Below are 15,462 nucleotides of genomic sequence, written 5' to 3'. Positions count from 1 at the left end.
TGTATATATTTCGGGTTTTCAGATGGATTCAGCGACCAAAAATCAAACCCAACCCGAATCCAAAAATTCCCCCAAAAGTCGGTTTTCGGATTTCAGGCATTCGGGTTTGCATAAATACCTTAGTTTCGGTTTCGGTTTGGTTTTTGATTTCGGATAATTCGGGTTTTGCACACCCTAATATATCATCGAAAAGTTAAGTTTCAGATTTTCAAATTTCAGATCATTCGAATTTTGAATAAATACCTTATTTTCGATTCATGTTCGAATCTTAGATCATTCAAAGGCTGTTTGTCAGTTGCTGAATGGTTTAGTGCAAAATGATAAAGTGGTGAAAATAATTAAGAAACTTTTATGATATAGTGCAAAATGAAGTATAATTATTTACAATGAAATTAGGACGCTGAATCGTTAAAAGAGACTCAAGATATAAAACCATCTACATGATTTTAGAACCATTAAGAGGCAATATTTTCTTTTGCTAAACAAGATCCACCTCTTAACGATCTAAAAACTATCTCTTAATAGACCTATTAAGGGGGTGTTTGAGATTGCTTATTTAAAACAACTTATGTTTTTTTTGTAAAAGTGCTTATTAACTTATGTTGTATCAAACCGAAGTTAAATAAAACATGGTTAAAATTGTAAACTGGTAATAAACAGTTTTTCATAAGTCATAAATGATTAACTTATCAAAAACAACTTATTACCGATTTGGCACCGGTATAAGCGATTTTTTTTCTTATCCAAACACTATAAAACAAATTATCATCGATGCCAAACTAAAATAAATTAAAAAACAGCTTTTATAAGCAATCCCAAACATCCATAAATAGTAAAAAAAACAACCGGACTCAAAACAACCAAAATTAAAATGAAATTTGTTCCTATGATGGTAGGGTCACGCACGTTGCTTAACCTACTATATATAATATATATATATATACACACACACATCGTCGACTTTATCGTGCGTTGTTCCGAAATTTCCCTGAAAACCAAACACCAAAACCCTAACCACTGCGTCTTTGGGCGGAGAAGGGAAGGAGTTTGTTCTGATGGATGCAATAAGGAAGCAGCTCGATGTGTTGATGGGAGCAAATCGGAATGGAGATGTCAGAGAAGTCAATCGCAAGTACTACGATCGTGATGTCTGTCGTCTCTTCTTAGTCGGCCTTTGTCCTCACGAACTTTTCCAACTCACTGTAAGTAACGCAAAACCATTTGTCTGCCTATATGCAGTTATGCACACACGTACTCGTAGAACAATCGTCTTGACAAAAAACCGCATCCCAGGGTTTTTTTATTTTTTGTATTGGTGCTACACAAAGTAGGTTATGAGGGTCGGGGAAAACCCTATTCTGCAAATTAGTCAATTTATTACATAGCTCTCGTGCACAATAATCAAACTTTAGATGAAACAACAAAGCAAGTTGAAGCCAAATTGTCGATTATTGAATGATGCTTTATTCTCAAGTCGCATATTGAGTGGAAACCAAATTTGTTGGGTTTAGGGTTTGGAATTGTCGATATTTCAACGTTTATAGGGCCTTAATGGAACACTCAGCGAGATTTAACACAGAGAGATCAGTGTAATGTAAAAAACATAATGATACCATTTTAAGAAACAATGAATTTATGAAGTATTATGTAATTACACTGCACTTTCTCCCTTATTATAGTCTACATGTTCATATGATTTGAGCTAGCCATTCGTTTTGTTTTGGTTACAAATTGTACCACGCTTACTCAATGTTTGTGTTTTCAACTTCAGAAAATGGACATGGGACCATGCCCGAAGGTGCACTCATTTCAGCTGAGGAAAGAGTATCCTTTTTTCACCCTTATAACTGGACCATATTTGGTTATTTAGACAGTTATGCTATGTGTTTGATGTTGCCACTTTATGTTTTACTTCTGACTTTTGCTCTTTAGCTTTATAGAGCTGATAAATGCATGATTATATCTCCTATCGTATACTATGTTTGAGATTTGAACTTTAGTGTTTTTAGTGTCGGTGTTACTTAACTGCATTCAGATACCAAGAAGCCAAGGCAAAAGGTCAAGATAACTATGATAGGGAATTGGAGGATGTTATAGACAGGCTCATTGTTGAATGTGACAGAAAAATTGCCAGAGCTCTTAAACGTCTTAGTGAGGAGGATGCTAAAGCAGCTATTGCTATTTCTGTGTCGGAGGTTACTCAGGTGGATTGGATTTCTTGGCTTTTTTGAATAACGCCTGCCTCTATGCACATTTGTATCAAATTATGGTTCGTCTCATTTGCTGATTTGCTAAACGTGCAGACACCTGAGATTCTTGAATTGTCCAAGCAGATAAAGGAGAAGCTGAAAGAAGCTGATCAATATGGTTAAGTCTTTTGGTTGCAGTTGAATCTTTTAAATTTACTCCAATATTTCTGTATGCTTTTATATTTGTTTTCACGTCATTCCAAACCAGCGCAAGAATCAGTAAGTTTGGACTGAGTTATGCTAGTGTCTGTCATCCTTAACTAATATATGTTTGTCTGAACGCTGGAACACATGGCATGCTATGAGTGCAGTAGCCTAAGTACTTTGCAAATTTAATATCTAAGTGGTGTTCGGTTAGCACTCAGATCTTACTCAAATTACTTGTTCATTTGAGTAAAGAGAATTGCCTGAAGTTCATTTTAAGTGTATTCTTTTGTGCTGTTTCTTTGATAAAAGGATACAAACTTCCATGTGAAAAATGATAACCTTGCTGCTGTTGGAGTTTCATTTTTTTGCTGAGGAAAAATGTAGCAAGCTTTGTTTGTCATGCATTGATTTCTCATCTGAGCTGGACGCATAGAGTTATTTGAGCATATACTCAGGGTGATTTTGATATTCCGATGTATTCAGGTTTTTAAAGTGTATCTGTATCCGAACTTCAAAGCTCTTCTATGACTGATTGACATCTATGGAAAAAGCCAAACATTCATGTCTACTTTCTGATAATAACAAAAAGATCTCTAGGTTCTTAAGTCATTAAGCTTTTCAGTTTGTTTGTCATTTTCCAGTTAAGTCGAATCTAATGTAGCAGACATAGGTGTTCATTGCAATTTTAACTATAATCTTTTTTGGTTAAGTGACATTTCATTATTTTGCATGCTATTTGATATGATTAATTTAACTATAGCTTAGCAGCTCTAAGTCATTTGTTTTCTTGGTCACATAAATATATGCTAGACTATTATCTCTTGATTTCTGATCATTCTTTTCTTTTATTTTAATTGCGGCATTCCAGACTTGGAAGGGAAAGCAGATATGAAGATTCGAGCTTTGGAGATGGTTGAAGAACTCAGAACACAAAGAGCAGACAAACAGGTACATGTGCTCTCCTAGACATCTAAATAAAGCTGTGATTATATGCAAATGTGGTAGATAAGTATAATTTTTTATTTGCTCTCTGAACTATATAAAGGGAAAGCGAGAACAATTGGGTTCTAGACTTCTAGTTGGCTGGTTTGTTAACTGCATTCACAGATTTACTCGAGAGTTCTGTAAATAATTATGATAACAATGTACTTTGAGGGTATAATAAACCTATTGCTTGATTAAATGGTAAATGTGTTTAGCATGGTATAAAGCTGTATTGTTTGACAAAAGACTGATTGTTTGGAATGGTTACTTGCTCCATGATGAATTTATTGAATCTTTTGGCTTTCAGTTTCGGCTCAAAAATTAAGTGGGCATTTTAGTTTTTTTCAACTGTTCAAAAAATACTTGTATATTTTTTTGTAATTTCTTTAGCACATGTTTTATTCACTTTTCTTGAAAAATATTTCTTATAAGTTCAACAATCAATTAAATTAATCAAATGACTTTTAAACAATGTTTTTTTTTTTGATAAAATCTTGCATGTGGGAGCCCTTTTTTTTTAATATAATCCATCACAGTGCAATTTTCTCAGATGCTCAGAGGGTGAATTTTGATTCTTACCTGATACTTCCTTTCTTACAAAAAGTCTTAAAATTCTCTGTTGAAAAGGTTATGTTTCGAAAGCTGTCATTACGAAGAGCTCATTGTTTGCTCATCTTTAAAAAAACGGAATTGCCCAATAGAATTTATCTTCAGATTGCAATTCCATGGAAATAGCTAAGCGGACCTATGTTTGGGTTGGAGGAATTGATACATATGATTAATGAAAACAATTAGAGATCATCTTAATTTGAAAACCATTTGAGCAAAAGGGTCATTTGTTTGGGATGGATGAAGTTATAGTCTTTTTGTTGGATTCCATGAATCATCAGGTCTTTTGACTGCCATCTACTCGCTGATCATTGGCAATTTGTTTTTGTTTTCATTCTGAGTGGTTTTGTTTCCATTACCAGTCGATGCTTTTATTGGACGCATTCAACAAAGATCGAGCTTCTTTACCTCAACCGCTTGCAAATCCTCCTCCATTGGCACCATTGCCTTTGGCTACTCCTGATGCTCGCACTCAGGAGTTGATTAACGAGAAGCTGAAAAAAGCAGAAGATCTTGGTAAGTTGAATTTACAAATCATTGTGAGTTGTTTTATTTTCGGTTTTCATTTGCATATGTGGTCTACATACATGTGATGGGTGGCTCCACACATTATTTTACACCCTTATTAACTACACATTATAATGGACGTCTTTCTCTTTTTTCCATTCATGTGTCTTTGTAACATTCTCCTTTTCATGTTTCTTCTTCAGTTACATGTTTCATTCTCTTTACCATGTACAGGCGTTTTCTCCTTGTTTATAGTATAGTTAAACTATGAACATATAACATTCATGGACGATCCCTGTCACTTCCTACTTTCTAGATACCCCAAGATGGAAAGCTTTAGCATATGCATCAACATCTTAGGTGTTGACATGATATGGTTTATTTGAATATCTTTCTTATAGTCTAGCACATATTGGCTTATTGTTTAAAAGAAAGCAATTCTTTAAGATGACAGTTTTCAAATTTAGAGCAATGCTTCTTTGATGACTTGTAAATTGTGTTTAAGCTGTAAAATTGCTTTGAACTTGAGCTTAGGAAAGTTGTTGCTAAAGTTAGTACTATTGTTATTGTTTTCCAGAGGTTAATTAATAATTTTTACAGAAGTTGTGGTACCTTATATGATGTGTATTACAAAAAATTGGTATAAGGAGTCTGTTGTTTTCATACTCTCTTTGTCGGTCACTCCCTTGTTGTCTACAACATATGATGATTTAGACTCAGAATTAAGTCATGTGTTGCGTTGTTTATAGTTTTACACCATGCATTCTTAAACAAAATGTCATGTACATAAAAGTTTTGGTTCTTGCCTTTGTATTTCTTGTTTTGACATGCCATGGTGTAAGTTCTGTAATCACTTTATCAGTATATTGATCTATGTAGATCGGGAAAAATCTTCTCATAATACAGGGTGAGCAAAAAGTTCATCTTAGTTGAGCCTAGGGAGGTCGTCCACGTTTATGGCTATGGGTAGTATTTGTATCACTGTGTCCGTAAATGACTAATGCGAATATACACCTGTAAACCGCTCAACAGGGTCTGGATGTTAATAATTCGGAGTCTTGGTTCTTTTCTAGGTATAATAAATTGGTAAGAACATGGTTTCTGGAACATTTTATTTATTTATTTTTGTCCTTAACACAGTGGTTGTGAGCAGTGCCATTAATATGCTGGGATGGTCAATGGATTTGTTCATTTTGTTTGTTTAAAGTAAAAAGCTGTATCTAATATGTATATAGTACACCTGCATATAGCACTGCTTTTAGTTGCATCATATATTTATTTATGTTTTTGTGAAATAAATCTTGTAATTAACACACTCATTTTCTAGGCGAGCAAGGAATGGTGGATGAAGCACAAAAAGCGCTCGAAGAGGCTGAAGCACTTAAAAAGGTTGACCACTTCTTAATATGCATTATTTTTCTATTTCAACCATTTCTGTTCTGAATTATACGTCTTCAATATTTAAAGATTTCTGGTTCTCTTTTTCTTTATCGTAGAAGTTGGCTAGTATTTTCCACATTGGAATATGATTGCACCCTAGGTCAAGGCGAGCTCATGGAGTGTGAAATGACGTGATGTATGTTTTCTTTTGCCAATTTTATTGTGTTAATTAGTGAGACTAGGTTGTACATTCATCAAATTTATAGCTCAAATTTCATTTTGGAACTCAAATTCAGCTCTAGCTTGTAAACATTTTGGAAAATCATGTTGTGTTTTGATCCAAAGTTGTAGATTGAATACTTAGAATGAAATCGATCATGAGTAGAAAATGAGTGTACTTTGAGATTAACATTTGATTACACCGAAACCTGAAGTAAAAATGGCAAAGTTGAAGACTTCTTTGGCATTAGGGGGATAAAGAACGGAAATGAATATTTGTCTACTAAGACTTCATCCTCTAATGAGCGAAAAATCAAAAAGAATAGAAATGAATATTTTCTTGGAAAGTGAAGACATCAAATAGAAGCATGAAAAGGATGGAAATGAAGATTTGTCTTATGCATAAATTTAATTCCCTAAGAGGATTAGAATTTATCAACACTTTTACGCTGAAGATGAACGGGGCCAAGGGATCTGCCGAAGCTGTGGGATGTAAAAATATATTGGTAGGGGAGCGTTCCGCCTTAGAGTGAAGCACCCGCGTGAGCGGCAGTGGACGAAGCGGAAGTGAGAATGTTGGCTTGAGTAACGCAAACATTCGTGAGAATCCAATGCTCCGAAAACCTAAGGGTTCCTCCGCAAGGTTCGTCCAGGGAGGGTGAGTCAGGGCCTAAGATTAGGCCGAAAGATGTAGTCAATGGACAATAGGTGAAAATTCCTGTACTACCCCTTGCTGGTCCCGGGGGACGGAGGAGGCTAGGTTAGCCTTCAGTGGTTCCTATCCCTGTCATGTTTCTTGGATTATTTACAAATGGTATTCAAGCTCTAATTATTGCAACTTCAGCTGCAGCTTATATAGGTGAATCCATGGAGGGCCACCATTGACTAGTTTTCTAAATAGTCTTGAGAGTTTGGGTATAAAATGATGATAACATACGAAGTAATGAAGGAAGAGTTCATTTGTTTTGTCTAGCTCTTCATTCTATTTAAGACAACCCAAAAAGAATTGAGTGAAGTTGACCATGCATTTATAGTAAAAGAAAAACATAAAAGACAATCATTGATCATACCTTTTGGGGACAGGGTTCGGACATCTAACTTTTAGATTTTAGAATTTGGTGACAAAAATATTTATCAATTTGTAATAACTAATAAGGTGATTTTCGTTCTATTTCATTATAAAATAAAGTGTATTATAATTATCTCTTTGAGTAGAAAGTCTATTATACAAGTATCATTTCTTGAGTACAATCAAGAGATATCTAAGGTGTACAAGCATTTGGAAAATAGTTTGAGGGGTTACGTTTCTCTAACCCGAAGTAGTTGGTTGGGTTGGGTTGGTTACTGGACTGCCCTCAATCCAGCCAACCTAATGTATGTGCACCCCTACTCTAGATGATGAAGATGAGGACTAGTGGGATGCAAAAGAAATGGAATTTAATTGTTTTTAGGGTAGAGCTATGCGTGGATTTGTTTTGGCATGGAAGATGGTAAGGGATTTGAAATGGGTTTTGCCATAGATAAGGGCGTCAGCCATTTCCTATGTATGTGTGAGTGTTAAATTATTTTTAATATTTGTAATAAAGCCTTTTAGAATTGAACATGTTCCATTATCATTTTCAAATCCTTTGCATTATTACTTTTATGTGAGATTTTATGCATCAGTTGTTTGTACTTGATGAGCTGATACTTGTATATTTGATTTTTTGCTCAACTTTTAAGTATCAGCATTTAAATGTTTTAAAAAAGTACACATCATCACCTCATCAACAACAATGTAATAAACGATAAGCATCAATTTTCAATCCGCATGGGAATGACCTTAGTTTTATAAGTATTTTGGTCAGTAAAAATTAGAATTTTGACATTGGTCACTAAATTGTATATACTCCTAAAAGTATGACCCTCAAAAGCTTATTTAGATTTTTGATTGGACGGTTAACTGTTTTCAAAATCAAAATGTGATGGGTTTTAAGAATACTATCAGCTGCAGATGTTAAGGTTAGAACAAGTTAGGTATACATGTAAGTGAACAACTTATGCAAGACATGCATTCTGCATCTGAACCCTTAGCATAGCCTTGATTTTTGGCTAATTTATATACCAGTGAAGAAGAAAGTAGAGAAAATGGCGGATTACATTTCCTAATCCACTATGGAGGTCCCTTTAATATTCTCAAACTTTCTTCTATGATCCATACAAGCTGATTATCTTATAAACTATGATCACGAGAATGATATGTTAACTAGCTTGATGGTTGGGTATGGAGGATGTATTCAACTCGCTTGTCAATGATAAGATGTTATGGATCAGACAAGCATATTTTGAAATATCTGCAATGTACCTTAGTTGCTTGTCCTGATTTCTGTTATAATTTTACATGCCAATATTTGTGTGATTGCAACACAGATTTAAATGCTGAGTCGTAGGGTAGAGGCTTTGCTACACAAGGATGATAAAGATGACCAATGAGTATATTTCGAGAACATCGCTACAGATAGTTTGGTTATACTTGATGTAGAACTTGGGATGTGTGAGAATATGTGAAACACCATTAGATTACTCTCCAAAAGAGCCCTTGCGGAGAGAAGAGAGGTTCCAACATATATATATATAGGAGAAATGGTCCAAGTCTAGCTGATACACGCCCCCTCCAATGAAGGCTAGACAGACACGCATTGTTCCAGAGTGTTGAAAGGGGGCTAGACAAGAGAGGGACCTAGCTGAGTACAAATTACCTTGGCTCTGATACCATGTGAGAATATGTGAAACCCCATTAGATTACTCTCCAAAAGAGTCCTCGAGGAGAGAAGGGAGGTTGCAACATATGTTTAGGAGAAATGGTCCAAGTCTAACCGACGTGGGACTCCAACAGGATGTACCGATGATAAGGTGAGACTATTTCTAGAGAAGGGTGCATGGAGAGGGACGGTAGGCCCAGAGATGCTGGCGGAAATAGTCTAGATGTTTGACTGACGGAGGTATTGCAATGCACGGGATTGTTAGTGGAGAACGTAAAAGCATGTTGTTCATGTTCTTGTGACCTGAGTGTTCATGTCTTCTGAGACCTTGGGTTGGTTAAAGATCTGTAGAGACTTACCCCAACTAGTTTGGGTTAATGCTTGCTGTTATACTCGATCATTTGTGGGTTTGCCTTGTTTCTCTCTTTCGTATACTTGGTTGTTCTTATGTTTTTCAATTTTTTATGTAGCTTTCAATGCAGTTGCCTCCTCGCCAGGAAACAGTTACAGACTCGTCTAAGTATACTGCTGCAGATGTGCGAGTTGTAAGTTCTCTATCTCATCTACTTCCGAATTCCGATATAATAGTCCACCTCGCATGGCAGCTTTTATTAAATTTACCATCATGAAATTTGTTCTTTTCAATGATTAAAAAGGTTGTTAGATATGGTAGCATTTATTTAAAAAATGTTCTTTCAAATGCAATTGATAACTTGTAAACTTTAGGAGCTTCTTTTTGCTTGACCATCCTGCTTTGCTTTTTACAGACTGATCAGAAGTTACGTGTTTGTGACATATGTGGAGCGTTCTTAAGTGTTTATGACAGGTAATTTTTTCTTCTTTAGATATGATGAAGAGCTTATTTAATTAGTTATTTAAAGGATGACCAAGAACTAGTATTTGGGGTTTAAAGTACTTCAGTGTTTGACCTGGCGATTATACCTCCTTGTCACCAGCAGGCTTTTGGGCCCAGTTTTACGAGGATAAACTTTTGCAGCTAAAGAATGTGCGTTTTTTAAATTTCTGCAATATGCTTGTTGATCATCCTACCATTAGCTAAACAATTGTGGGACAGTTTTATGATATCTTTATTAGTTATGATGGGTCGGTAATTGTTTTAAGTTGATGAATTGTTATGTTCTTATAACGTGTCTCTCAGTGACCGCCGCTTAGCGGATCATTTTGGAGGAAAGCTACACCTTGGCTATATGCAAATTCGGGAGAAGTTAGCTGATCTTCAGGTAATATATTACTTACTTTTTTAACCCTGAATGATGACTTCCGCTATTTGCTTTTCAAATCCTGCATTTGTATTTTAACTTGCTAACTTCTTTAAAAACTGAATATGGTATCTGGTTTACTGGTTCTTCAATTGATGTCGGTGTTTGTACTTCCGCTTGAATCTGCATGTAACCATATTGGTGTTTAATGTATTTGAATCTGGTGCCAGCTTATTTTCACTTTCGGTTATGACGTACCTGATTTACAATTTATCATCTCCAAGTTCTTCTAACCTATAAGAGGCACTCGCATTCAAGTCATCCTTTTTTCTTGTAGCAATTTGACGTAATTTGGAATATCATTTTCGCTATCATTTTTATGACACTGGACGTTAGTAATATATCATTTGCTTCACAAGATTCTATTTTCTGTTGGTGGGACTGTTTTTTGAAGCACTCAGGTGTGATTTTTTTGTCTTGATTTTATCAGGAAGAGAGAAACAATAAAAGGAAGCCTATTGAAGATGACAGAAGGTAATTATTTCTTTTTTGTATCTTCTCATTGTTTATCTGCAAAATGTGGGACTACAGTGTCAATGGTCACCTTTTTTACATTGAGGAAAAATGTTGATGCCCTTGAAATAATTTCTTAGATCAAAAGAACGAAGCAGGGATCTTGAGCGGGAAGGAAGCAGAGATCATGATCGAGCAAGTAGCCGTGATCGTGTAAGGGATCATGATCGTAGGAGTAGAGACCGTGATAGGCATCATGATCGCGGTCGTGGCTATGACCGTTATGATCGTGATAGAGAAAGAGATCGAGATCGTTCGCGTAGCTATGATTCAAGGAGTCGGCACAGATCGCGATCGCACTCAAGGGAGCGTCCCAGGGATTATGATCGTCAAAGGTTCCATTTCTATAACCTAACCTAATTTCATGCTTTATTAGCTTCCCTTTTAAGATGACTTTAGTTTGACTCATAGATGCATGCATTAAGCAATAACCAACCATCCTATCCTATGTTTTTTTTCCCCTCCAACTTGTCTGTTGGGTTCATGCAAAACGCTTCCTCGCATCAATTAGGAAAATTTTAGATCTTTGGACCGATGGGTGTGTTTTGAAAGGAAGTGATAGCCCTTGGTGAGAATCAAATTATATGCCATGTTGGATAGAAGTTCCTAGGAATGCGTTCGGTATGCTGGATAGGACGGAGCAATTTTTTTTCATGTTTTGTTCAAGATTTTGACCCAGACAAGACGTGATTGAGTGGGACAAACATCATTTTTTGTCCCACGAAAGTAGGTTGAACAAAAATCACGCAGATGCGACTATTTGTAAATTACTAAACAATCCATGTCATGTCATTTTAAAGGGTGCGTTTTGGTACCCAGGATGGGCAAAACGGGATAAGACAACTGTTCAGCATTTGGTAAGACTGACATGACTGGACTGGTAAAATGACCATTGTACCCCTAATGACTTGTTTATATCTTTTTCTATATTTTGATTAATTTATGTAATTTATTAAATTATGATGATTAAATTACAATTTTCGTCCCCATGGTTTATTAAAAATTGCTATTTTTTGTTCCTGTGGTTTAGAAATTACTGTTTTAGTCCTTTTAGTCTATGATTTATTGTTGTTTTTTTCCCTGGACTAAGTCCTACTTTTAAAGTACAAGGGACCAAAATAGTAAAGAATTGTAAACCACATGGACCGAAACGACAACATAGGTTGAAAATAGCAATGAATTACAAACCATAGGGACGAAAACTACAATTTTTAAACCACCACAGGGACGATTGCAATTTTTAACAAACCGTGACTAAAAAGGTAATTTACTCAAATATAATAAATGTTTTTTGTAACAAAATATATCATTAGAAAGTTTTCGTCAAGACAAGAATCTTGACACCAAAATTTTGAGTTCACTAATTTCCAAATTTTATTTTTATACATTTTCTATATTGTTTTATTTTTATTAATATTTAATAAATTGCATAAATTAACCAAACTATAGAATACATAAAAAATAATATTTTGAGGACAGTAAAGTGAGTTTAAAGAGAATAAAATACAATAAATAAAATTTAAAGAATCGGTAAAATGTAAAGAGGGAGATTTTAGGTTTTATTTTGAAGGTATATTGGTAAAATATAGGCATGTTTCACCTTGTTGCATAAGGTGTGGGTGGAACACTCCGTTCCCCTGTGTTCTTGTTTGTTCCACAAAAAAGTCATGCCAAATGTAGAAGAGTGATCCCTGTTCTGTTCTTTTCAGTTCAGTATACCAAACTCACCCTAAAACCTTGCACAGTTCTTTGACTCACCTACCTCACCCTCTCTCTCTCTCTTCCCGTCCAATCCCATCTTCGTACCAAACACACTCAAAGATGTTCGATAGTGTGGGATGATGATGTTTGTATTTGGTTCATTTGATCACATTTTGATGATATTCTTTAATTTGAACTCGTGAGCAGGCGCTATGACCGATACTAGCCATGAAGCGGATGAAAGAAGGTTTCTTCTTTTCTGGGAACATTTGTTTTGTTTTTTTGGTTGAACTAGTGGGATTTCTAATTTGATACTAGAAGAAACTGCTCTTGTATTTGTTTTCTTATCGGGATTACCGTTTTATGTTTGTTTTTCTAGAGCAGCTCTATGTATAGTAGTGTTGCATCTTCTTCACCATGTTCAGAGCTTTTAAGTGCAGGATTGTGGCACCCAAATTATACTATCGTCTTATCGCTGTAAGTCTATGCTTTTCTTGACGGATTCTGGTTTCGTTATGAAATTATTTGAACGTCAAGCATACCGTTTGCTGGACTAACTCTTTTAACTTTCTTTCATACATTTTTCACAAGTTGGAGATCATTATTAAAACCGTCACTCTACTTTTTCGGGTAGACAACAATATGCCAATCTTCATGTGAGATATACTGGGGTTCTTGGGTAAGATCACCATTCTCTTTGTCGGGTAAGATTCTCGGTCTTTGCTATGCTCATGCGGTTAGGTAAATGGCCTGGTAAGCACTTATCTGGTTAGCGTTTGGTAAATGGCATATTGGGGGAAGTTTCCCGAACACTTGTTGAGTTGAGTTATTGAGTTGAGGACTACGGGTGTCGCATCATGTGAACATTGCAAAGACCAAGAATCTTATACGGTAAGAGGCCTAGTGAAAACCAAGAATCTTGCTCTGTAAATGATGGAGAAGAATCTTACCCTGTAATCGCTTATCGGGTAGTAGTCGGTTATCAACAATCCATTTTGATGGTTGAGAATGTAACCCGATAAGGTAAAGGTGGTGACTCATGCTGGTAAGCGCTCACTCGGTAAGCGTTTGGTAAACGTCCCCTTAGTTACCATATATGAATGCATATGCACACAATGTAAAGTAGTTGGTAGTAGAGTTGTTCACCGAAAGTATAGCTTGTTAGAGAAGCCGATTTAGGACTGGCTGGCCCGATCTGTTTACGTTCTATTTCAAGACGGGAAGAAAATTATATATTTTGAACCGTTTTGTTTTATTAATTGTACAACTTTTTCGTCCCGTTTATAAGTGGGTACACCCGATCTGCTTATAACACGTATTAACAAGTTCTTAGTTTGTGAAAATATGCTCGTGTTTGCTATATTAAACCTGTTGGACAAAAAATGTCGATTAGACTTGATTCAGTGGATTATCGAGTTTTTCTATCTCAAAATTAAGTTGAAAATTAAAAAATATTTATTTATTTTTGAACGTAACTCATAAATAAAATATGGACATTTAGTGCATGTCCGGCCTAGAACGTTTAAGGGCATCATGTACCTGTTACTGCCTCAAACTTCCGGGACCTGAAAGGTTGTAGTCCCTCTAAGAAGCTGAGCCAAAGGTTGTAGAGAACGGACACAATGTGCGGGTTAAACCAAGGCACCGTGTGAAGAAGCCAAGGCTTTGAGGTATATTGGGTGTATCTTAAAGCATAATCACATGTGATTATGCATAGTTATCATTGACGATATATTTTGTATCGAAAACAATTGTCTCTGTGTTTGTGCTTATAATTACATGTGATGACAATATTTTTATCTAAGAGGCTGTTTGACAGTTGTTGAATGGTTTAGTACAAAATAATTAAAAAAACTCTTATGACATAGTATAAGATAAAGTATAATTGTTTACAATGAAATTAGGACGTTAAATGGTTCAGGTAGACCCATGATATAAAATTATTCAAAGGGTTTTAAAACAATTAAGAAACAAATCTTTTTTTTTGCCGAACAAGATTTGCCTTTTACGATTCAGAGGTTGTTTCTTAGTAGAACTATTAAGAGGTAAACAAACAACTCTTAAATCATATTCATAATAAGATATGATCATGTAGAGTGTTATATTAATTATTACCCAATCAAAGAAAGAAAGTGTCATAAGAGCTTCTTCAACATTTTTTATAGCGCAAATTACATGAAAAAGTGAAGTACTAACATACTTTCAAAACTTTCATTTTGGTATCTACGATGTAAAGTTTAAATATTTAAGTACCCAGGTAACAAGTTAAAAATTAATTTTAGATTAAAAAAATTAATGTCACTAACCATGTTAGCATAAATATACTGAATTGGATATCACATCACGCGTCAGATTAGCATGATGACCAATTAATGCTTCAATCATTTACTTAGGTACTTAAATGTTTAAAATTTTACATTTTAGATAGCAAAATAAATTTTTTGAAAGTACGTTACCCGAAATAGGAATCAAGTTAAAATATGTAATTTTTCCATGCAATTTGTCCTTTTATATACTATTTCACGTTTGATAAGACTTTTATATAGAACAGACATGACATGCATCTCCACACTATGGATCAAAATGAAACCAAGATATGTTTTACCAATACAACCTATGGAACAAGATGTTTTACCAATAGTTTTTTATTTAATCTGTAATTATAAGAATATAAAATGTAAGTATTGAAAATAATTTATAACTACTTATAATATTTAATAATATAAGATTAAATCCAACAATATTTAATGTTGGGTTTATTTTAAACATATTAACGAGACGATTATAATGGTGTATTTCTTTACTGCATTTTCGTTAATATACGATTACGTGTGTTAATATAAAAATAGTCTACCATAAAAAAATTAAAAGTAAGGGATATAACATAACTTAAATAATTAAGAACATCTCCAACAACTTTTTTAAAATAGAAAAAAATGAGTTTTTGTTCTTTAAAATGCTACAACAGCTTTGCTATCTTGTTCTCTAAAATAGAGAATTATAGAGAAAACACATTAAGAGGCAACATCTGAATCGTTAAGAGATGAATCTTATTTGGCAAAAAAAAAAGTCTGTCTTTTAATGGTTCTAAAACCCTCTGAATGATTTTGTATCTTGGAACTCCCTTAACCA

The 15,462-nt window shown here is 34.8% G+C and overlaps 1 protein-coding gene across 2 annotated transcripts; it reads left to right on the top strand.

Annotated features, from left to right (window-relative positions):
• Positions 1-952: 952 nt before the first annotated feature.
• Positions 953-12,866, top strand: LOC112508777 (putative RNA-binding protein Luc7-like 2). 2 transcript variants are annotated; one of them, XM_025113523.1, is made up of 13 exons: positions 953-1,202; positions 1,772-1,824; positions 2,036-2,204; positions 2,304-2,367; positions 3,265-3,344; positions 4,352-4,505; positions 5,824-5,885; positions 9,307-9,381; positions 9,604-9,662; positions 9,996-10,077; positions 10,547-10,590; positions 10,710-10,964; positions 12,538-12,866. In XM_025113523.1, exons 1-13 carry the CDS (start codon positions 1,056-1,058, stop codon positions 12,554-12,556), a joined length of 1,263 nt encoding a protein of 420 aa, XP_024969291.1. In that variant the 5' UTR covers positions 953-1,055; the 3' UTR covers positions 12,557-12,866. The 2 variants fall into 2 exon arrangements, with proteins under 2 accessions (XP_024969291.1, XP_024969292.1); XM_025113524.1 differs by lacking the exons at positions 10,547-10,590; positions 10,710-10,964; positions 12,538-12,866 and adding an exon at positions 9,796-9,842 and having other exon boundaries at positions 9,996-10,078.
• The last annotated feature ends 2,596 nt before the right edge of the window (positions 12,867-15,462 follow it).

This window comes from Cynara cardunculus, assembly GCF_001531365.2.
Source record: "Cynara cardunculus var. scolymus isolate 2C chromosome LG 3, CcrdV1, whole genome shotgun sequence".
NCBI classification, from domain to species: domain Eukaryota; kingdom Viridiplantae; phylum Streptophyta; class Magnoliopsida; order Asterales; family Asteraceae; genus Cynara; species Cynara cardunculus.
The sequence above is the reverse complement of the archived record's forward strand: the minus strand, read 5'-3'. Positions and strand labels throughout refer to the sequence as shown.

What these genes read in the sequence shown, in the direction of transcription:
- LOC112508777 (XM_025113523.1), top strand. Translation starts at nt 1,056, where the DNA reads ATGGATGCAATAAGGAAGCAGCTCGATGTGTTGATGGGAGCAAATCGG. An exon ending in GAAAAAAGCAGAAGATCTTG is followed by an intron (nt 4,506 to 5,823) that starts GTAAGTTGAATT and finishes CTCATTTTCTAG; the next exon opens with GCGAGCAAGGAATGGTGGAT. An exon ending in CTGCTGCAGATGTGCGAGTT is followed by an intron (nt 9,382 to 9,603) that starts GTAAGTTCTCTA and finishes TGCTTTTTACAG; the next exon opens with ACTGATCAGAAGTTACGTGT.